The sequence below is a fragment of the Phalacrocorax aristotelis genome, chromosome 2 (assembly GCF_949628215.1).
Source record: "Phalacrocorax aristotelis chromosome 2, bGulAri2.1, whole genome shotgun sequence".
Classification (NCBI taxonomy): domain Eukaryota; kingdom Metazoa; phylum Chordata; class Aves; order Suliformes; family Phalacrocoracidae; genus Phalacrocorax; species Phalacrocorax aristotelis.
The window spans coordinates 68,656,457-68,681,002 of NC_134277.1; the positions used below are offsets into that span (position 1 = coordinate 68,656,457).

At 41.9% G+C, this 24,546-nt stretch overlaps 1 protein-coding gene across 3 annotated transcripts in view; it reads right to left on the reverse strand.

The window, feature by feature from the left end:
• The window catches only part of RNF144B (ring finger protein 144B), an 89,814-nt gene that overhangs the window by 19,640 nt on the left and 45,628 nt on the right, over positions 1–24,546 (reverse strand). For 2 of the 3 annotated variants that reach the window (XM_075083931.1, XM_075083930.1), the window contains exons 2-3: positions 14,573–14,761; positions 1,334–1,438 (exon numbers count right to left, since the gene is read on the reverse strand). In XM_075083931.1, coding sequence (XP_074940032.1) covers positions 1,334–1,438; positions 14,573–14,737 — 270 coding nt within the window. In that variant the 5' untranslated portion in view covers positions 14,738–14,761. Of the gene's footprint in view, positions 1–1,333; positions 1,439–14,572; positions 14,762–15,304; positions 15,446–24,546 lie in introns of those variants that run through there. The other variant, XM_075083932.1, reaches the window with a different exon arrangement.

Consider the following 24,546-nt stretch of genomic DNA (forward strand, 5'->3'; position numbering starts at 1 on the left):
GGAGAGGAGATCCTGAATTTTTCTGGAGAAAAAGGCATTTTTGGTATTGGGAACTGCATTGGCACTGATTGCATCTGAATAGGATTACATACTTCTACCACAGTTATGTCACCTCTATACATAGGGCTCAATGGAACGCAGAAGATAAGCTGCTTTTCTTCAGTTCAGGGATGGAGATCTGATTGTCCTTGATTTTGTCCCTGCAAACAAATGCAGAGAGAATGCACAAAACCAGCCAAGATCACTTAGCCAACTTTTCTTCCTGGTTTGTTTTTTTCCTGCTTGTGTTCTCAGGCCCAGGAGGGGCCTACGTGGCTCACAAAGCAAGCAAGTAAGCAGGCAATAACTGCGTGGCAACATCAAATTTGCCCAGTTTTCCATGGCCTTCTAGATGCACAGAATAGATGGCATGTATGAGGGTTCCAGCCATGCTGCCAACAGCTCCTCCCCGTGTTATGGGTTTGGTGCTAAGCCCAATTCAGAAACTTTACACCAGCCCTAAGTCAGGCAGAAGGCTGCTTGAGCACTGCCGGGAGACCATCAGGCAGCCTGGTAGGGACCATCTACAGCCCCCTTGAAGCCCATTGTCCCAAACAGTACAAGAAGGTCCGAGGAGCACATTTTCCCTCCATTTTCTCCAACTCCAACTTTCAAACTGAACCTTCCAGTAACTCTGGGAGATTGTGCACATGCTGGATGCGCAAACAGCTCTGCCTAAACCTCATTTAGCTTCTGAGCACTCAATCTCTCCCATCTCTGCCTTGGGAATAAAGACACTTCTCTTATCTCTTAAGACCTACTTCCACCTGTGCTGTGCAGATACCTTTCTTTCCATATAACTATCCAGAGTCTTGCATGTTTATACTGGGCTGCAAATGGGTTGTTGCAGCCCAATATAAACATGCATGAAGAAATTCTGGCCTTGCATACCATCAGTTTGAGTTCTTGCTCGAGTTAAGAGAGGCCCAAGAATTTCAGTGTTTGCAGTCAAATCAAATCAAGTCAAATCAAATCTGATTTAACTGACAGTACTAATGGAGGGTCAGCAATTCTGGTATACAGGGTATTCTGGTTAAGTCACCTGCATGGGTAATTCAGAGGTTGTCCGGATGCCAAGTAAGCCTTTCCTCAAGGCACAGAGGGAGGCAAAAAGGAGCAAAACTCTTGAAAAACATCTGTTTGTTTCTAGTTCCTCTTGTCAGTCAGGCTTCTTGCCAAAAGCTCATTAAAGGTAATCAAAGGGAGGAAAAAGTGTATGATTATATTTATTATGTAGGTAAAGTCTGGGGTACTTAAGTTTAAAAAAGAGAGAGTTAGAAAAAAGTGTAGATACCTCTGCTTCTTGTAGGGTCCCATGGTTCAAGCATACCATGTCTGGACACGTGATAGGAGAACCACAACCTTCTTGAATTGCCAGCTGCATGTACTGCTTTAGGCACTAGAAACAAGTAAAGAAAAGGAAAAAAAAGTTATAGCTCACATGTTGGTAACACACATGCTAGAGATGCTGCACAGCTACCACCTCTGCTGCCTTAATTGGCTGTGCTGAAGCTCTTGCACACAGAAAACATCAATTATTGTAAGCGTGAATGCTACAAGTCATTACATTGGAAAGAATGCAACAAAGAACAATTAATGATGCATGACTTCATCTGCTGAGCAGTGCCTTTACCAAAGTCAGCAAGTCAGACCTTTGAGTGCTAACAACCCCTATGCTCTGCTAAACTGGGATTGGAGGATTATTGGGGGGGGGGGGGGGGGGAGTATATTTCATCTTCATTAAACAGGCTTCACTCTTCTGTCTTTCTTCCTGTGTTCTTACCTCAGACTCTCAGCTAGCAGTCTCCATTGTAGAAGACCTCATTTACAAAAAAAAGAGACTACTGTCCTCAACTGCATAAAAGGGGAAGGGGGTTTACAACCTGGTTAGGAGGTTATAATCTGCCCTAGACGTGCGGCTCTCAGTTCCCTCCTGCCCCCAACTCCCACACAGATCAGGTAATTTCCATAGTCTACCATGATTTATCATCAGCCTCTAGTCTATTCAGCAGGAGTTCAAAGTCCATTTCCAGCACAGAGGCCACCTTATGAATGTTTCTGAATTGTTTCATTACACAAAAATGGCAGGCCTCCTCCCTTCAAGGAAAAAAAGCCCTCTGTTCTCCCCACATTTTATTTGGCATGCCAGTTTCAAATATATTCAGCTTCCCTTTCTACCACATATTATAGAGTCTTCAGTATAATCATGGTATAAAACTGATGCAATGGACCAAAGAACAGCACTTGAATCATATCTCCAAACTGCACAGATAAGTGAGTTCATTTCTAAATCAAAAAAACCCCAACCAGGTCTCCTCAAAATAATGACAAAGCATACAGTAAATTGCAAATTGCTGTTAATAAAATAACAAAACATGGATTTCCAGCAGATTTTGGTATCAGCTTGCATAGTTAATTATAAATGAAAACCAACTTATTTTACAAGCAGCAGGAATAATGCAGATTTGTTCCCTACAGATTTGTATTTCATGCCCACATGATAAACCTCTCCTCCTTCTCCTCCTCAGTACTGCTGGCTTCTTCTCTTATTGCCCCGTCAGGTTTCAAGAAATATGTCAGAGTGTAAGGTCTTTGAGACCTCTGTCTCTCTGCCAACTTTTGCAACAGGCACTGAGTTTGAAAGCTACCAGGTGGGTTATGGGGAAATCACAGCCTTTCAGAGCATGAGCTCTGGTAAAACCCCAGGACTCTTCATAAACTGTTTTACCAGTATTTACAGGCATTTAACATTCAAGCTTGCATTAGTTTCAACTGTTCTGAGAAGGCCTTGCATGTCGTGCTCTGATTAAAGACATTTCCTCATTTGTATTTTTACTGGAAAACTGGTACCCTCTTAAATGTCAGGACTTTTACAAATGGAAATGAGGTTTCCTTATCATTCTGTCTGTGTCTCTACTGAAATGTCTACATGTTTTTGTTAATGCTGATGAACTATGCAGAGATACTAGTTCAAGCAAGTAGAATCAGCTTAACTTAGTGGCATTTTAAATAAGCTTACTTTTGATTTGTAAATATTTAAAGCATATTCATTTAGAAGAATGTAGGGGTATAACCTAAATGGTAAGCTTTAAATATCTAGCTCATTAAGTACTAATGGATTCAGATCCAGCACGCACCTCTATAAGAAAGCAGCAGAGCAGGCTGTAAGGAATTGATGGTGCAAGTAGTATGTGGGAGGTGAGGGAGATACTCACAGGTGAAGAGCAAAAAAGAAATCATGTCAGTAGCTGAAGGCAGTATTAGCTCCCTAGGGAATATCAGTCCAAATTTAAGCAGGAGCTATTATTTTATTATTCAAACAGCAGTGTCAGTGCCCTGTCCCACCTCCTCGCCCACGTCTCCCAAAGGCATCTAGGCACAGTGCTTGTAAAAAGTCAGTTTAACCACCAGATCAAATCACCCCACCAGCACGCATAGCTCCTCCATGGAGCAGTGAGCAGAAACACATACATAACCACGGTGGTGCCTCAGAGCAGGTACCCTAGAGACACCAGAGCCAACAGGGCCCTGCCCATATCTGCTGCCACCACGGTCTGGGTAGTGGCAGCAGGTGGCACAGGGAAATCCAAAAAAAGTGTCCCAAGAGCCCAGGGTGGCTCCCAGTGCCATTACTGACACAGATGGAGACTGTGGGTGACCTGCTTCTGCAGCCCCACATTCATTAAGCACCTGGCATTGCCCACGTGCTTCCGACGGTATCAGAGGAGAAATGGGGTATCAAGTGCTCACTCCCTGCACAAATTCACTCCCTGGTTTGTGCCCACACCCAGGCTCCACCATGACTGATGCAAACAGGAAAATTCTGCCCTCCAACTCCCTTCCCAAAAGCCGGCATGCACTGCAGTGTGTTGGGTGCACTTCTTAGGTAGGTGGGTGATGCTCCAGCAGAGCCTGCTTATATCTCACTCCCTCTCCTCATCAGAGACCTGAGTCTCAGGGCAACATTTGGGGAAGGGGGAATGTTTCCCTCCTACCAAAGCATTTAGTTTGCCTTAATTCCTCAGCAAGCATGGGAGAGCAACCTTTTGCTTTCACTAAGATCCTGGCTTCTGTCTCCTCTGTGGTACTGCCTGATATTCAGTAATTTGTTTTGACAGCATGGTACAGCAGATTTGTATTCTGAGGGCAGCTCAGGTCAGCTGGTTACAGAGGGAGGACAAAGCCTGAGAAGTTACTGCAGGCCTAGCAGCAGCCCAGAGGCTTGTTCTTAATTTAGACTTCCAGGACAGAAGCTCAGAGCACTGACAATTACCCTTCCGTGCAAGGATGAGCATGAAGCTCTTAAGGAGCTTCGATCCACAGTATGGATTTTACAATCAGTTTTGATATGCAGTATCTAAATCATTAGGAGTACTATGCCAGAAGCACAGAGATTTCTGAGGATTGCTAATGCATCTGGATTCTCTTCCGCTTCTAGCTCACTGTTTGGTGGTAGGTGAGGATAGGTGAGGAACCAGAGCCTTCTGTGATACTTTCAGAGGGTGCTGTGCTTTCAGAGGGTGGCTTGGAGAGATCTTATAATAGGCCAGTGCAGTGCCATGGATCTTCAAATGTTTCACAAAAATCCTCCCTGTTAAATAGTTTTTATAGATATTAAATCTTTTGCCTTGATTTTCTGTGCTTGGGTAAGGTGCTGTGGGTGCAGTTCAAGAAGCTGATGGAAGGACTTAAAGGTGCTGGGAAACTCAAAGGAAACATTTAACATTTACCACTGAAGGATTAAGCTTTTTACATAAGCCTGTACATGAATGAAGATGTGAACTTCTTGTTCTCTCTTTCACAAGTTAGCAGCAAAGAAGAGACCGTGGAAAATCACTAAAAATTTAAAATAGGCCTCCACTTTAATAGTAACACTGTTTTTAGAGGGGTTTTACTATTATTTACAGTTCAGCTACTAATTTAGCTACTTACTTGAAAAGTGGCAAACAAAAGTATCTGAAAAGATATACAAGGAAATGGGATGAAAAGAGGATTCAATGTCTATATAATGAATCATAACTGACCTTCTCAGCAGTATGTCCTCCCACACTATGGAGAATACATTATACAGATATAAAATGGTAAGACTTTTCATGCATTTTTTTCTACAGAAATCAGCAGTATCTCAGTTAGGAAAACTGCACACACTACATATGCTACCTAATTGCCCTACAAAGTGAATGTAAGATCAAGATACTCAGCCTTTTGTGGTATTACAATTGCTTGAAAGGATCTTAATCCTGACATCCAAGAAATCACCAGGCCTCCACACCCTTGGGCTACAGTCCCCCACTAATTTCCCACAGTGTGGTGACTTACAAGCATGGAGAGCAGTCAGTGGCTGAAGAGGCTGTACCACAGGACCTGTGGCTTCCAATGACAGTCACACCATCATCTTACTCTCCATGGCCAGAGCAAGTCACCAGCAGTGACCTTCCTACCAGCACAGCAAGGTTTCCGTGAATGCAGAATAGCTGGGGCAACAGACTAAAAAACTACAGAGATCTTCCTGAACAGGTTTGAATCCTGCTGACTACAGATGAAATTGAAGGTTTGGCTCCATTACGTTCACCCCTCAAATAAACAGTACGCACCAACTCAATGAATTTTAACTTCCATACCTGCATGTGTACCCTAAGCAGTTACGTTCAGTTTACTCAGATTTTCCCCACTGAGTAACTATACTATCTACATATCTGTGTTCTGGGATACATCACAAAATCCTGATGCAATCAAGCAAGAGGGATCAATTCAAATGTGATAATGTAATTTCACCAGTAAAACTCAGTACACCTAACAGAAGGTTTTGGTGCTGATCAGACTTTGCCAAGCATGTTTTGTTCCCTCTGAACTACTGTCAACTTCAGTGGCAAGAGTACTACAAGTCATCTTTTCTCTGCCTGAGATTCATAAGGTATAACGAGACCTTTTTCAAACAATTTGCTGTTTAAGCATTTTGGGGCAAGAATTCTTTTTCCTTTTCTGCTGCTTTTGTCTTTCAGGCCACCACCTTCTTCCATTTAATAAAATAAGGTCAATATCCATTTACATACTTCACAAAATGCTACTCATTATTATCTAGTAAGTTAAGGCCTGTAAAATACCTGGATCAAATTATCATAGTACATGCAATGTATATGCATTTATTTTTATCTTGCAGGACTTGCAAGGAAGATTACAATTTAGATAAATATTTACATATGCCCCAAGTACACATTCCTCCCCTGGGTCTAAGGCTTTGTTGAAAGTGTATGTTGTAACATGAGGGAAGAATATTTTTAAAAACACTGAAAAGCCCAATCCAGCAATGCACAAACTAATAGCATTAAAATTCCTTCTTCAGTAATAAACACTTCAGAAGTGTTTTCTATGGTCAGCTGTGAGCCCCAGTAATAGAAATTCTATTCAGGCTATTCATGGGTTCTTTGTTTCAACACTTCTACATGCTGCTCTAACTTCAACTTTTGTTTTCCCCAAAGCATACTGTATGGGGGGGATTTTTAATATACTGACCAATAACATTTTAAAAATGTCTGTTTGGCAATGTATTTTATCTGCAAAGGGACCATAACAGTTCTGCATGTAACATAAGAATGAGTTCAAAGTATAATTTCAGTATTATGTTACTAGGTAATGATGTGAAAAGGCATTATATCCCTCTCACTGTGAAATCCTATGTTTCTGTTCAAAGCCATTTTCAGATAATCTCTGTACCAGAGACAAAAGATGGATCATTCCTACATATTGCTTTTTCAAGTACCTTGACATATTCCATTACCTTGTTCATCTCTCATCTGCATGCAGCTCTTCAGCCTCATTGGTTTGGATGCAAAAGCATAAAAGGAAATAACATGTATGACGTGACAAAATTGAACAGGTAGTTTTATTAAGAAAGATGGAGGGATGGCTAGGAAGAAGAAAGAAACCGAAAGGGCTGGCCTGTTTTCCTGTCAAATGCTATAGATATTGCTGCTAACCCCTGTGCAGCACTTGATACAGAAAAAGTAAGGGTATTTGTCTTTAACTGAATTGCGGAAAGGGAAAAAACCAGATCTATAGTATTTCTTAACCACTACTAGGGCATGATCTACATTAAATATGAAAATGCAAGAAATCATTGAAGGCGCCCTGCCAAAAGAAGGTCTTTCCTATTAATGTATAACTTGAAGGCAATTTCAATTTCAGAAAAATTAAGAAAACCCCAGGTTTCCATCTTAAAATCCACAAGACTGATTTAAAATGTTAAATCTCTCTTCCAGATTTGTCCTCAAAACTGTATTGGTTTAGGTTTGGGGTTTTTTTAGCCTTAGCCTTTTTGCAAACCCAAAATTTTTTGGGGGTGGGACAGAAAAAGACTGCAAATGGAAAGAAAACATAACTTTTCAGTTGGCATTCCAGGGTGTCTTATGATTGAGAATAGATCAACTGAGAATCATTTAGTTTTTGTTTCAGTTCTGGGCAGTGTTTATGTACCTTTTATTGAATAAGACACCACTTTCATTTCTTTCTAATCATTTACAAGTGTTACCTGATCTTCAGAACATACACAAGACAAAGTAGTCTTGTAGTGACGCAGTTTTATATGGAATATGTAGTATTATTGACTTTGGTGAGACAGTTCATGTCAGAACTCTAAATTTAACCACCTGATCCACTCAGCAGTTAATTTTGTACTCAGTTAAATAAATTGCCCCCAAAATCAAAATGCAAAACAGTACTCGTAGCATTTACGACAGATCTACATAATGTTTAGAAATATGTTCATCATTATCATGACATCTGCACTTCTGCATATTCAATCTCAAAAATGGACCAGTCGCTTTCAATGTGTGGTAATTGAACTTCCAGAATCTCTCAAGTATTCCTCAACAGGTAAAACTAAATTAATCAAGTCTATTGGCAATTAGCTTGGAGGCATCTGCACATCAGTTGGAAAAATATGTGAGGTTTTTCCAGTTAAAGAAAGTTTTTTAAAAGTACACCACAGAAAAAGCCATTTATGAATTTGTTAGAGATACACTTAGATAGGTGTGGTTGAAGTGAAAAACAAAAGTCCAATAAAACATGCATTTGTATTGCCCAATCTATATTTTAACTACTAAGGACTAGACACAGTGATAAATGAAGTAGCTTTCAAATGGATAGGAGATCAGGCCACAATGCAGCCTTACTGAGAAAGATGCTTGAAAGAAAGTGAAAAAATTCCCCTTTAGGCTCAAATGACATATGGTCATCTTGTGGCTTCCCCTCAGAAGGGGAAGACTAACATCACTGACAAGTGTTCTATTTTGTCATGACCAAGTGAAAACACCAAGCAAACATGGCAAAGGACCAGAATATAATGGCCACCCACTGCTCCACAAGCCATTTTCAGGGGATCCTTCAAGTATATCTGAGAAATATATTGTCATCAGCTTTGTCTCAGAAGATCTACCAGCAACGGTACTAGATTCTGCCTAGATAAACAGCCTAAAACCAATTTACACGTGGCCCATCACATCCTGGCAGCCTTTCATAAAAGTCAGCATAGGTTCCTGGGAATCGTTGCCATGAAGGGGTGCCACTAAACAGAAAAGGGCCAGAGAACAGGACCAGAGACACTCACCCCTCCCAAAATGAAACCAGCTGCGAATACCGTTTCTCTTGCAAACAAATCTATGCCAGGCCAAACCTGGCCTTACCAACAGCTAGAAAACAGGCATGACCATGAGGCTTATGTCACAGGCTGGCTCAGTTACTGTGGCACTCGGAGGCACTGACAACTCACTTGACATCTGTTTCTTCATTTGTTAAATGGAGATAGCACAACTTCAGCGGTGTGGTGCTGTCATTAAACGTGTTAGTTCCCTCTTTCTCACCTGCCTTCCCTGGGCCACCACCCAGATGCTGCCACCTCTATTGACTTCAGAAACACATAACACCGTGTTCTTGAATAGTGGCATCCATCTAAAAGCAATGGGTACATTTGTGCTTTTTTGGTATCCTTACTAACTCTGCCTTTGGTGTGACTCTGCACAGAAATGCATGCAAGAAGTCCTTAAACCATCTAAATTACTATAAAAGTGCTATGTGTTCAGTGCCAATATTAGCAGGTGTGGGAATTTTCTTTTTTATAACTTTAAAACAAAACTATTCTGAAACATTTCAAATGTCAAGCTGGGAAAAAAGAATTCAAAATGTCAAAACTTGACAGCTTGCTACCTGTGGGTGGAAGCCGAAAGCAACCTGAGGTGAGCTTTATATAAAGTGGGACATTGTAGCATAAGGTCTATTTAGGAAGACAAGAAGGTAGTGTTCTGGTGCAGCCGTGAGCACATGCAGGTATCTCCTAGGGATGGTGGAAAGAGGAGGAAGAAGAGGGGACCAAACCCCTTCTTGAAAATTAGCACAAAGAAACAGAAGAGATACTAAAACCCAGTGTTGGCTAGATGAAGGCAAATCCCAATTTTCCCGTACTCATAAGCTTTACTAAGTAGCCTTTCACTGGAATATTCATGTACGTTTGCTCCATTTAGCAGGCATCCCACACTCTGTCATTTGCCTCCTTGTCTTTGATCTACGCGGCCTCTGCTCTCAGGCTTTTCTGCCTATGCTTTTTTCTGATGATGCTGATCCTTCACATCAGTTTGCCTCCAGTTCTCCAGTGCTCCCCTGCACAAGCAATCTGAGGCTTCACAGCACTAAGGACAAAATGTCAGTATTTAGCCACTTGAAGGAGGCAGGGCAATGCACAGCTGCTCTTAAAAGGATTAGGGAAACCAGAGGGGCCTTAGAGTGTCCTGCTGGTGAAGTGCAACAGAGAAACTCCTATTTCTAGACGGGACTCCTCTTCCCCTCTAACAAAAGTAGCTGGCAGCAGCATGCAAGCCCCTCTCACAGAGGCTGCAGCCTCCCAAGGCCCTGACTTGCCAGGCAGGCAGCTGCCCAGGGCGCCAGGCTGCCAACAGCAGCAAAAGAGCCTTTTTCACCCATGTCTACCCCTGGTCTTACTGTCACACACAGCTACAGCAGAAAATCTTGTTCTCCCAAATGCCTTTGGATCACCTTCTACTTGTAGAATAGCCAAGACAGCACAGAAACTACCTGTTCTTCTAATCAACATTGCACACTGACTTCTCCTTTTAAGGTTGCATGAAGTTTAATCTCATTTAGACTGCATTGTGTGTGCCAAAATAACAAACAGGTGGATCATCGTGATATTTGTTTTGCACATTTTGTAACTCAGTTACCTCACACACTTCTCAGAAGTACAAGACCCAACAAAGTTTGCTTGGAAATAAAGAAGGGTGAATCATGCTAGTTCTGTGTAAACATGTGCTGACAACACAGAAGCAAATATCTGAAAGTGTCTTCTGTTTTCAGAGTTTGTTGCATGTTGTCTTAGGCATCTCAAACCCTCTTCCAGTAAATAACACACAAGATGGATATAAGCTGCTACTTGATGTAAATAGCAGCAATTCCATTTATTGCTCACCTGGCTCTTGTCAGGACTCTGAAATGCTTAGGAGGAAGGGGGGGGAAAGGAAAGACAAAACTGAACGGAATTGGCATGCAGGGAAGAAGCTGACACCAGCTTTCTTACTGACCCCCCAAAACCATGTCTTCTGTAACAGCATTGCACTTGTTCCCTTCTGTCATCACCGTCACCAGGGCAGTCTTACTACGCTTGGTAAAACCTCACCTCCGTGTCTGCTTACAGGCTACAGACTCACACCGAGTCTTGCATAGGGCCCTTAGTATTTCCAGTATTATTGATAGTCCTGCACTCCTCACTACTGCTTCCAAAGGGTAATTTATGCTGTGCCAGCTCTCAGGGCATTTTCAGCAAGAGGAAATGAGGAGCATGGGATCACACACTCATCGTCTCTCCCACTTGTTTTTCCAGTTTCAGCCAGGTTTTGAGAAGACAGCAGTCTCCAAGATCTATAATTTCCAGCCAGTCTACTGAGTGCCAAAGCCTGGCAACACCCAGTGCCCCCTCCAAAGGCAAAGCAGGGAAGTCGGCCTGTCCATTTCTGACACTACCTTGACTGAGCACTCCTGGGTCTTGCCTGAGTGAGGCACTGCTGGAGCTATCTGGGAGAGGAAGGAGAAGAGCAAAGGATACAAACATGTAGGAAAATTGACTAGAAATAAGTGTAATATTAAAAATATAATTTTGTAAGTGTATCAATATAATTAATATTAGTTTGCTTTGGACCCAGATATAAAAGCACTAAAATAATGTATTTTTTAACACTCTGATAGTGTAACCAGACACAGTTTATAATTATTTTACATACATATGTGACCACCACAGGGGCAAAAACCTGTGTAGCTGCACATGGGTACATCCAGGGAAGAAAAAGTTGCAAGACAAGGTAAGCACGAGGGACTGCAGATAGGAAGGACATCCCACCAAATATACAAGGATGACTGGCAAGACAAAAAACAACATAAGCAATACCAGCAACAGATGAGACTCCCTCACCTTTCAGGAATGGGGCACGCAGCATAAAACCATGCAGTTTAAGCAATACATATATTGCTGAATATATATATAAAAGAGTGAGCATCACAGTATGGCACTCCGCAGAGGTTTTATAGGTGTAGGAAATTACCTGAATAATATAAAGTGCAGTCCTCTAAAACTTTTGCAGGTAAAATATACCCCACATCCCCACCCAACTCTCTTCAGAGATCAGTCTTTCATTTGAAACTAATATAATCCAAACATTTTATTGTGTCCAAACACAATGAAACCAAGTCATCAGGTACACTATAGCTGTTTCCATATTCTTGGGATGTGTAAATGTGTGCTTCACCTCACATTTCAGTGGAATCTTACACCAAGTGCAACAAAGGTTGAGAAACAAAAGGTTGATGCCTCTTCAGACCTGATTGGGCTACCAAGTAAGATGGCAAGTGTGTTCAGCAAGCCATCTGCTTTTTCTTCTCTGAACGGAGACAGAAAAATGTTTATAGCTATTTAAAAAACTCCTGTCTTATGAGCAACATTTCACCAAAATGCAAACACACACCTTCTTAACCACAGTTTAGTTACTTTGGCTAGAATACAGCTTTTATGAGGTATAATATTTATTATAGGAGCTTGTAAGCTGAAAAAATAGCTGTACATGACTCTAACTGATTTAAATTCCTTGGCTTTACAGGCTACAAGTGCAAAGGAGATACAAATTCGCCCCTATTTAGATGCCTAAATGAGTAACAACTTCCAATTATTTCCACAGCCAAAAATGATTTAGTGAAAACCAATCATGATTACAGTTAGGAAAAAAAAAAGACCTCACATGTAATAGAACAAAAAGATTAATAAAACTAATGATTTCCCTTTAGTAGAGCAGAACCTATTATGTCCATGTCAAGCCTTTTTCTATTTCAAATTTAATACTACTCTTGGATCTATATAATTAACCTTAGTGATAGAAAATATGAATAAGCTGAAAACATTGCTAGCTGAAAAGCTGATATGGGCTCAGTCCCACAGCTTACAGTTGACAACCTTACCCCAATATCTGTCTTCAGACAATACCTTCAATATAGTATCAGTGTGAAGGTACCTAGAAGCCCTGGCACGGGTGGGAGGAAATTTAGGGCACTGCATTCCAGTGCAGCTACCACAGGCTGTGCCCCAAGCAATTCCCCACGCAAGGCCTGGCACCAAGGCACTCCATGGCAAGCTGCTTCTGATACTGCTCTTTGGAGGCTGCCCAAAGGTGCAATTCATATGGCCTCCCAGTAACCACTCTGGATTCAAGACAGAAAGCCATACAGGCAGATTAAAAGTTTCCAGAGCCCCCTTTGTTATAGGATGCAAGATCTAGGTGTGTCTGTTGCATCAGCCGAGACATGGCCATCAGGATGATGTTCAGGCACAGGCAACAAACAACAGCCAGGCAAAGGGTAGACATGCAGCATAAGCACAGTCGAGACATATTACACCCACTGAAATAAATAGAGCATGTCTAAAGGCTTCTCCCAGCTGCATTCAGCACTCACTCATGGCTGGCTTTTGGTTTAGACAAAGTCAGTGAAGTTTGCAAAGATGCCAAACAACTGTGACTGTACTTCCCACTTCACTGTCGTGGCACCGAGTGGATGCTCCTCCAGGAGCATTACTGGCCAGGTAAGGGGTGTATGTATGGGGTGGCAGCTCTGGCACCAACAGGGCACAGGTGGGGATAGCAACACCCCCAGCCATCACCAACCTCTCCCTTTAGCCAGTGCTCTGGCAGAATGGAGAGCCCAGCTCTGCCTGGCACAGTCCTCAGCAATCCTCCCTTCCCCAGGGGTGAAAGGGTTACTACTCTGCCCAGCTAACTCTGAGGTTAATGTGCCATTAATAATCCTAAATCAGAGTCACTGAATTCTTGGAGTGGACCACTGTAAGTGTATCAATTTCTCCAATTTTTTTTTAATTTAAAGCAATATCTTCATGCCTACCTGTTAGGCATGCCCTCTTAAAACTTTTGTTACAAACTAAAATACGGAAATGTTTTGTGGAAGTCGGTATGGAAAACAAAATTCATGAAGGTCAGGCTGAAAATGCATGCCAATCAAAATTGCCCTAGTTTCTTGAACATGCAGCTAGATTCTTAACCAATTTAAGCTACCCTGAATCCAGAGTAAGTGAAGATACTCTCACTCAAGCTGGCTTCACAAATATTGGATTTCTTCCATGAGTTCAAACAATCAAGGTCAGAACTTAAATGTCCTTGCTTAATGCTTATCCACAATTTGTTGTTAAAAAATAAAACCAAGTACATTTATTCTGGAGTTTAAAAAAAAAACAACCCAACGTCCCTCCAGTGGCTTCTGACCTGTTTCCAAAATCCATTAGTCAGATACATCAAAGTCACTATCGCCAGAGAAACTGGGTCCATTTTCCCATGTTGATAAAGAGACCAGAAGAGTATGAATAACTGTAGGGCTTTTATCAGCTCACTCAACCTCTGCCTTTACCACTTTCACCAGCTTTATTTGATCTCAATCTGCAGGACAGAAAGTCCTCCCTGACAACTACAGGCAATGCATGACCTGGGCAACATCTCTGCAGCATAGACTGCAGATGCAAAGGTTCAATAGGCCAAGGTTCATTTTTGTTTAGGTCTTCTGATTGGCCTTAAAATTACATACAAGACTTAAAAGGTCTCAGAGTACTCAGAAAATGATAATGGGGAAACAAAATCTCACCTTTATCCTACAATGTTTCAAGATCTTGCTTCAGAAAAAATAAATACTGAGATTGCATATAGACTGTGTATGTTCTCTGACAGTCTCAAAATGCATCTTTTTTCCCATTTACTACTGGGATTTAGTATTATTTTTATGTTAGAATCACGAATTATCAAAAGCAGAATGACAGAGAAATCTTTTAAATAAGGCAAGATGGACTAACCCAAATGCTCTTTAGGAAAGCATTCCCTATCAGCACAGATAACACACACTTCTTGTACAGGACAAGCAACCCCATATCACAGTTCAACCTCCCATTATCCTGCTCCTGTAACATAAAGGCACTGCTAGATCTTACCGATGTACAAAAGATGCAGCTGCATTCCTGAAGAGTGGTCATCTTATCCAAGGAATATTCACAGAGACATAGCTTGCAAGTGAGCAGGGGCTCCAGAGCTAACTCTCCAACTTCTGATTCGTCAGCTGTCATGGTGTAAGGACAAGTCTTCCCAGCAGATCCCATCCACTTATTAATGGTCCACTCAGCCTGAAAAGACAAATTAACAGCTGAAACATCCCACAAGCCATGTAGTAACTTCTCATTGACCTGAGAATTTACAGCTCAGATCCGTAAGAGCACCTGCTCACCCAAATGTACTACTTTGGCATCTTGCTGCCAGTCTCACACTTTGGTCCATTCAAAATTTACCGAGAAGGTGCCTGAGAGCCCACCTCCCCAAAAGGCCTGAACTGGGCTGGATTCTCAGAGAATATTCACCTTGCTGGCACAAAGCACCTTAGTCAGGCCACTTATCAAATTAAAAATTAAAAAACAAACAAACAAACAAAAAAACCCCACACACCAACACTCACACAGGTGAGACGTTACCTATGTTATATTCAACAATATAGTGGTCAGAGCCCTCACCAATGTCCTCAGAGCAGGGATCTGACTTGGGACAATAAATTCTTAATTAAAAAAATAAGCTGCGTTCATATGTACATATATATATATATATCATTCTGCCATTTCAAATGAATTTCGGTCATACCCCTCCCATCCCTATGAATCTTTCAGTCTTCGTTGCACCTGCACAGTTTCAATGGATGTCTCTACTCCAACTTTCCTTTCCAGCTGGTGGTTCAGGAGCTCTCCTTGGCAGTGGAAGGCAACAGCAAGCACAGATTCCTACTTCCTAGGCAAGTATTTCAAGCTTTTAGCCTGAATCTAAGTAGTGAGTACCAAGAACTCCACCTTCTCCGTGAGCTGTCACTGAGATAGCAACCTGGCAGTCCAACACAAGAGGGCTTGCAAAGGCATCTAAACCCAGGGAAGGGTTTCAGATTGCATGTCCTACTTCATATAGGGCTGGAGTTTAAATCCAAGCAAGTAAGAGTATTTCATGTGCTGTCCTCTTTTCTGCTTTCCCTTATCTATGACGGACAGCTGCCTGCTCAGGTCTGTAGCTTTCGTGCATCCTGATCCCAGGCATCCAGCTCTTCCACCCATTTTATAGGGCTTTTAGGCATCTAACCGAGGTTTGTGAACCATGAACTAAGTGCAGTAGCACTCTGACATAGAGAAGCTCAGAATAGCTGTTTTCCACCACACATTATGTCACAGCAGTGCTTGGGGAAAAAATTTCTACCCTTCAGGAAGGAACAAATGAAAACGTCATGCTGACATGCAATGTTTTCTGACCTAAGCATTTGAAAACATTGCACCATAACCATAAAAAATTTCAAGACCCTCATTCTCACACAGCAACACTGAAAGAGAAATTAGAGAGAATATCCTCATACTTAAGCTGAAACAACGGAAAGCAAATTTGCAGGTTTTATTGACCTCAAAATAGACAGTGGGGTTCAGTGCAGCATTTAAGGCACAGGAAAATCTATTCCCATCCCCAAGAAACTTGGCTCGACTTCCACAGTTCTGCTTCTGCTTACACTTAGTTGACGGCAAGACGACCTTCATACACATTTCCTACAAGCAGAGACCTGGTGGCCGGCTGCACACAGCTGCTTGCAGCAGTGCCAAGTGAAGAGTGCAGCTCGACTAAATTTAAAAAGCTGTACCACGAATGGAGGTTGCATGAACACGAAAACAACAGAGGATCAAGACCCGTCCGTGTGCCTGTCAGATGTGACATCTCATGAGGCAAACAGGAGACTCGAACCCTTTGGTCCACTTCTGCTTGCCTCCCCCACTGTCCTGAGCACCCTCATGGCAGGGCTGTCAGGTCACATTTGGCAGCATGTTGCTGCTGCTGTTTTGCAGCTCCCAGAGCAGCCAGGCCAGCTGCAGCCAGCCAGTGTGTATGCGACGTGCTGGCTTGCAGTACCTGCTGAGCTCCTCCCCAGAGGAAGAAATGATGGTGCTCATGGAGCTTGAGGGGTCAGCGCACATGAAATCGCACTCCACAGCTCTTGCCTCACAACCTGATACACAGCTGAGCCCCATCCCCAGGCGTACCCTGTGAGCCTCATGCCCTGTGTTCCCATGGGTCTGCAGAAAGAGACTTTCTCTTCAAAACCCATGAAACCACAACAAATCTGGGTGGGAGCACACTTACTTCTTAATTTTTACACTGTGCAGTTTCCTAGCCTAGCCTGACAGAGAAGCCAGAAGATGAGTCCTTTGGGATGTCTTTCCTGTAAGCACCCAGCTTTAGAGGCATAAGAGTCGTAGCAAAGATTCTGGCAAATGAATTCCTGGCCATGAATCCAAAGCAAACTCTCCCTTTAAATGCTGTGCCTGCACTACTCTTGGCACAGTCCCCGCCCGCTACCATGAAGCCCCCCACAATTTGCTCCATACGGCTGCAGAGCTGGAGCTCCAGCACGGCCAGACACTCTGGAAGGAAGCCTCCCGCTGAGTCAGGGACTGCAAAACTCTTCTGTAATTACTGCAACAGGGAGGGGGGGAACAGTGAGTCACTGGAAACACTACAGCAGATCAAGAACTACCTGTTATTTAAAACTATGTGCTAGACATTATCTCAATATTTAGGAGAACTGTAACACGTTTACTCAGGTACACTTTTCAACAGCAGCTGCATCTGTACAGGTAAGCTACTCACCCGCACACTGCATGCATCTGACATTTCTTCATTTACATGGTAAAAGGTAACAACATTAAAAGGAGAGATGTACAAAACAATGGGTAGGAATATTTCAGGATGCGGGAATGGATATAAAATGGATACAGCTGTTTCCAAAGTCAATGTTCTTTTTGTAACCAAAAGGGTTATGACCCTGCATGCTTTTAGTAAGGCAACAGTTGAAAGATTCAGGTGTATGACTGAGGTTTAGGGCTAGGGGCTAATTTTAGATGGCCTAAATCTGGTGGACCAGAGGATCCAGCCCACACACAGCCCAGGCTGGCTCACCTCACCACAGCCTCATTAACCCCAGCAGGATTCAGCAAACGAAGCAAACAGGATCGGAGCCACAGAGACAGCTGCGCAGCCTGCCTACACAGCCCCTGGGGGAGGCACCGTGGCTACCAGCAACAGCATTCCCTCCATGCTCCCTAAGAGGCCAGCTTGTCCATAAGCAGTCCTCCCAGTCAGCCTGGCACAGGCAAAGCCATCCTGTTAGTACCTGAAAACCTGCCCGTCAAAGACAGAGTGGATGCATGGCATACCCAGCCTGCTCCTTTTCCCAGAGCAACTCAACCAGCTGGTCTCTGCTTCTGCCCACCAGAGTTGTGACTTCTGCTACTGCTGCCAAGGGAAGCGTGCAGGGAGAAGAGTTAATGGTTACAGAAAAGGGTAGGCCCATCCAGTGGCAACTTGGCTTCGAAGAGAAATCAGGCCTGGGGAGGAGGTTCATTCCCATGATCAGATCAGATGGTGGAAACGATAAGGGAAGAAAGACATGTGTCTTCCTACTGTTGTCACTCTCTACTCCTTCTCCTATTCTTTCCCAGCATTTCAAGATGTATTGTCCTCCCCCATGCTCTCAAGCCATCTCCCTAACCTGACTATCCTGGAATAACTGATTTTTCCATACGCTGCAGAGAAGCCATCAAGTTCCACCTCAGTTGCTCCAAATTTTTATGGCTTTCACTTTGCTAGGCTTAGTCTCACAGGCTGTCATTAGTTAATTATACATCCATTACCCCTCTTTACAGTGGCTTAAAATTCCTACTGTAATTACAAGTGAGTTGCCAACAGTTTAAGTTGAAAATAAAACACCTAGGATGTATGGGTCATGCAGGGGAAGAGGGAGTCACTGAAGAATGATTTGGGGACAAAAAGGAAAAGACCATTCCATAATCTTTGGTTACTGCACAGTATTTGGTTAAATTATTCCATAATATGTGGTTATATTAATAAAAGTGACCTGAAATAAAGGTAAATGGAAAGTCTCTGAAAAAAAGTGGACCCACATATAAATAAAATTCATTTCTAAGCACTTAGATCTTTCCTTTCATGCTCACAAACACAGATGACCCATTTAGGATAGAATCCCAAATAAAGCAAATGTGTCACTGAAACCGAAGTATGGCACCTAACTCCTCACAAAAACCTCCACAGAACAGCATCATGGGCTCCATGAGGTGTGTTTATCCTTATTTGACAACATCTCAGGGATGCTCTAACTTGGAGGAACATACCAGGCTAAATTCCGCAGCAGCGTAAATCAGTGGCAAGGAAGTGTCAAACTGGCTCCAGTGTGTTTAAACACTCATGAACCGTAAAGGCCAAAGATACAAGTTTTTTTATGTACTTCTGTCAGCCACATACATGCACACACACACACACAGAGATCACACTCCTTTTACATTGCACAGAATTTCCAGGAAATGGGAGGTATTTCCTCAAATTGTATGCTGCCGAGCTTATAAGAAAGAAGAATTGTTGGGAAGGCTCATCCTTCCCTGGCTCTGACACTAAGAGTGTTGATGCCATAGGATAAGGCATGACCAGAAAGTCTGAATGAATGAGAGTGATCTATATGGGGTCAGTCCTAGAAGGGTGTAAACTGCTCGGTCACCAGGACCACAGTTCGCTGAGCGCTCAGATCTGCCTGTGGATGATTTTGCTTTGTCTCTGGGAGGTGACAAAGCTTTGTGCTTTCACGTGTCACTGAAATGTCTCAACACTATCCATAAGCAAGGAAACTTTAGAGTGTGCTTAAATCAGAAAGAAGAAGAGCTCAGAGGGGTGGGAAGGATAAGTACAAGCAGAAACACTAACATGAAAGCAGTAGAGGTTTTGAGAGAAATACGAAAAACACAACAGAAGCACTGAAGGAAGGAGTACAGAACTTGTCTGCCTTTGGGGCCTCCTGACACCACGGTGTCTGGCTTTGAAAATTACTTCCTAACAGCAAATATCTGCTGTGCCTGCTTCTAGACAGCTACCCATTGCTAGCCTTGATATTAATGTCCTGAAGTGGAAACTATTAAGTCCTTGAAGCGCAAGTGAGAGAGCAGCTGGGTGGGTGTCTGGTAGCCTCCCAAGGTCAAACCACCAGAGCTCCATAAAGGTGTAAAGAATTGATGCAACCTAGGGCTGAAACTTTCCCCATGCATTGTAAGGTAACATCCTTGTTACAATCATACAAAGGCTCATTTGAGTTTGCCCAGGTGCCTCAAACCAAGATTACCATGCTCAAAGAACAAAAGTTACTCTGTATATGTGATAGAGCAAACGAGCCAGGCGGTCTCCTGAGCTGCAACATCAGAAGGACATTGTCTGTGTGCCTCCAATCAAGGCACTGTACTTAGCTTAAAAAAAATATGTGTCTGAATGTGACTTTCACCACTTAGAAACATCACATAAAATCATGAAAGCCTTCTGCACTGAAGCTGGAGGAGAATGAATGGATTATATTCAGCACCATAAGTCATCCTTTCATTTTTCACAGGCTGCATCCAATAGCAACAACAGAGTTCTCGGAGAAGCTACTTCTAGCCTTGTGTTTACAAACAATTCTGCATAAGTTAGTAGAGCTGTATCTTTTAGCTGAATTTGGAGTTTAAAGGAAGTCAAGAAATGTACAAGCATGACACACGTTGCTCAAGGAAACATTAATGGAATAAAAAGGATCCTTAATGTGTCTTCCCCTGTGGGCGGGTGTGTGCCTGAGCCCACCCCTTGGGGCAGGGTGAGCCCGGACAGTCCCCTGTAAGTGCAGCATCCCGCCAGGCATGCCAGAAACCAGCACCCAGGCATGGGCTTGCATATACATGGTGGGATTGCAAAGAGGTTAGGGTTAGGTTTAAGGTCATGTGTGAGTCTAACACATAATATAGCACTTCCCCATGTTACAAAAACCATTTCAATATCAAAATGAAACTAGTCACAGCACCTGTGCTAAGCTCCTATTTAGCTTACCAGGGATTCACTGAACTTTCTTGAAGAAACATTTGCAAGAACTGCAATTGTTTCTCATGCCCTAGAGATTTTTTTAAGTACTCCACCCATTATGAAATTACTTCAATGCCATATAAAAACCTGTTTTGACATCTCAGTCAAACAACTCTGACATCTGAGTCAACAGCTCAGGATTCTGTTGCTTCCTGTGAGTAAGGTTCCCCCCTTTAAAAATAAAATAGAAGAACTACCTGAAAAATACAAGTGTTCAAAACCAATGCAAAAAAACAGGCCCTCAGAGAAAAAGAATAATTAAAGACAGATTTTTTAAAAAGTGACAGAGTGGCATTAAGATAACGGGGTCAGATCATAGAAGATATAAACTGAGCTATGAAATTAGGACATGTGAAGACAGCTGTCAGAAACCCACATTTCTATCAACTTCAGCAAAACCCCATCACTACCAGTTTTGGTTACAAGCCCTTAGCTGCCCCAACTCTCTCAACATAATGTTATTCAAAATTCACTTCTAAGGCAGCTTTTCTAAACTCAACAGCTCTGCACAAAGAATTAGTCTGAATCAAGCAGACTAGCACTTCTGTTGCCTAATAGACTGACCACTAAACCACAATGCATTAATTTCTCCTTCTTTTGATATGCACTGCCTACACAGAGCTACCTATCTAGTCCATACAGCATCACTTATCAAGCAGTGATTCAGTAAGGCTGTAAAACATATGATTAAAGCTCCAATTCAGGAAAGCCTTCATCTTCAAGAAGGACATTTAATCAGATGCTTAAGTGCTCCTGTGTATCAAAGCCTGAATATTTTGCTTTATTTCAGTGAGATTATTAACAAGTCAAACAAGTACTTAGATTTTCTGAAATCGTGGTGTCAAAAAAAAAAAAAAGCAACCAGACCCACAAACAGAAGGTCTAATTTTAAATATATTTTAATATATTCAGAATTACTGTATTACATCTGCGCCTTAATACAGCAAGCAAGCCAATGACTTGATTACATGCATGTACAAGGAAAACCCATTTCTGGATTACCATAATATGCTACCAAGCCAAAGTATTAGAAAGAATAAAAGTATTTCAAAATCTGTTCTCTCTGAGCAGGGCTTAAGAAAAGTCAGATGTATAATATTACATGACAGCTTTCTGCACTGTAAAATTTTCATTTTAAGAAAACTTGTTTAAAGAACAAGCAGCCTAAGTAAATGTGCTGTCTGGTACGTGAGAACACACAAAAGGCAACTCCTTTCACTTGTTTTCATTGGAATGTCTGGAAAAAAAAGAGCCCTTGAGCTGCTGTTCAAGAAGCACTGGCTGTGTCGAGTATTTTCATATCATGCTAGCAACCAAGAAAGAAATATCAAATACTTTGAAAGGAATGTAGTGAGTAGGAAGCCTCTTGCACAAAAAAAGAAATGTAAGGGACAGACTGCACTAATTAAGAATATCATCCAGCTTCCTGCCAGGCATTTTTATACCAGCACTTTAGGATGCCTAAAACACACATTGAACAGCTTCCCAAATCTCACATGCGCCCAATAATTTCAACTCATTCTAATAAATCAAAACATTATTAAGGCACAAGTAATTCAGTCTCCACAAACCTTCAAGAGTACACTTGTCAGGTAACATCAGTACTGTGATACTGTGAGGTACCAATAACTTTGAGATTTTAGAACACCAGTTCTTCAGAGCAACTTCTAGCAACCCTACATCAATATGTCCTTGAGGGTTTTTTTTGCAAGACCACGGATATTAACTGAATATAACAAACCACTTTTTTTTTCCCCAAAACAGATGTGACTCTCTGCAATTGTGGGAATCCGTTATGTGCTTCCTTGCAATACTGCTTTAGAATAAGCAAGGGGGGAAAAATTGGGCTCTTCCCGCTTCCATTCCTAAAAAGCTGGGGAGTCCAAGAAAAGGGAATCTAATAGCTAATGGTGAAATACCTGCTGCTACTCCCAGCTGACAGGCAGCTAGGAAAAGCACTTTCTCATCACTTAAAGATAAAAACATAAAGACTGAAAAAGAAATAATGCAGCCTGTTACTAAGCTGAAATGCATAAGCAAAACATGGTCTTCGTCTCTTGTCAATACTGACAGGTGCCACACAATGGCAATATTCATTGAATCCACGAGGATGGGAGTATGCCCTTCTGCGTGGAATGAGGTCAGACCATCGTATTGCAGAAGCCACCACCTTCACCCAGTTCTGCAGGAACTGTGCTTGAACTAGGATGTATCATTTTCAGGATACAGCTCTGTCAACACAAGCAGGTTGGAACCCCATAGCTCCCTGCACGAGACCTACTGGACACGAGTCATGGGCAGGCCTTTGGGCATCAAGTTTGGGACCACCCAGATATCAAACTTACTGTGCCTGAGCAGCATGATGATATCTGCCACAGGCAGCAGGCTATGGTGACACACCTGGTCCCGCAGATGGTCAGTAGCAGGATTCCCCTAAAGTTTTACATTCACCCTGGCAGTCACACAGCTAAAGAACGTGGATCAGCACAAAATGCAGTGAAATGGGCAAACTGCAGCCAGGCAACAGAACTTCTGTATTTTGGCATCAATCATTTCCAAATATTCCAAAACACATTGAAACAACAAAATTGTACCAAGTGGAATTGCAAGTACTGGTTAAAAAGGTAAGATTAGACTCTCAGGCTTATCTAAATAACACCCCCTATTCTTAATGATACTATGCAACATCTGTTAATGCTAAATTACAAGGAATTTCCACCCAAACCAGTTTGGTGCACTTTACATTTGACTTCCTGTTGACAAGAGGTAATATACCACTATTAAATAAAAACACACTCTTCATGACATTAATGACAAAAGCAAATGATAGGTCTTCCTTTCTGACCACGTGAAGGTTTTTGGTAACTGTAGCATTTACTAAGTAAAAAGGAATTGAGCTTTTGGGAGGTCAAACGGGTTGATAACTTGGCTAGCTGTCTCAGCTGAAACAGGAATAGGAAGTCAGATGTAACAATTTGCCTTTGACACAGGAAAAAATGTTTATTTTTGTTAATCGGATAACAAAAACCTTGGGATATGTTAACTCCTTGAGCTGGAATATTTACAGTTTAGATAGGGCGTGTTCAGACAATATTTGTGACATTGGCCTGTTCTAACATCAAGGATTTTTAGAATATATTTGTAAACATGAATTGTTAAAGTGAAAGCAATGGAATGTTATTTAACAGAGGGACCAAATTTATCTGTTTGTTCATAGTATGTATATTTAGGCATTTATTTTTAGAAGGGACAATCTGATAAACGTTTTTTCCAGTGCTTGCAATAAGATGATACCTTTAACATCTCTGTCATTTCGTTTTGTCAGGCCAAGAAAACTGCAAACTTGCAAAATTATGGTCCTAGAGTCGTTGTTCACTGCAAGCGTCAAAAAGCATTTCCACACAATTCTAGATTTACATCAACAGGAACAAAAGAACAAGTTCATTTTCCTTTTATAACAATTTTTGTGTGACTGCTCAGTAAATAAAACTAATAAGGATGATGTTTTAATTTGCCCCTATCTAATCTTACAGTCAAATATGCTGCCTATTATTACAGAAGAAACACACTGTTCAAGGTAACCAAGATAAAACAGGTAAAACATTGAAAAATGCCCTTGATCCCAATACGTCCCAATGACTTAGAAAACTGGGGGGACACATACCCAGCGGTAACTTTCAAGTCTTAGCTACAATGACATTGAGTGAATCAAAGACTGGGAGTGAAAACTGAGGATTAGACCTAGGGGAAGTCAATACCACTAACATAAGCATTTTCCATTAAGAAAACAACATGAATAACTACTGACTATACTGGAGTTTGACAAGAAACAATACAGTCATTAAGAAGCAATAGCAGAGGTTTGGACCCTGACATGAGCAGGTTGTTTTGAAACTAAACACATGCATTTACTGAAGTAACTACTACTGCTTCTCACGACTGGTTATTA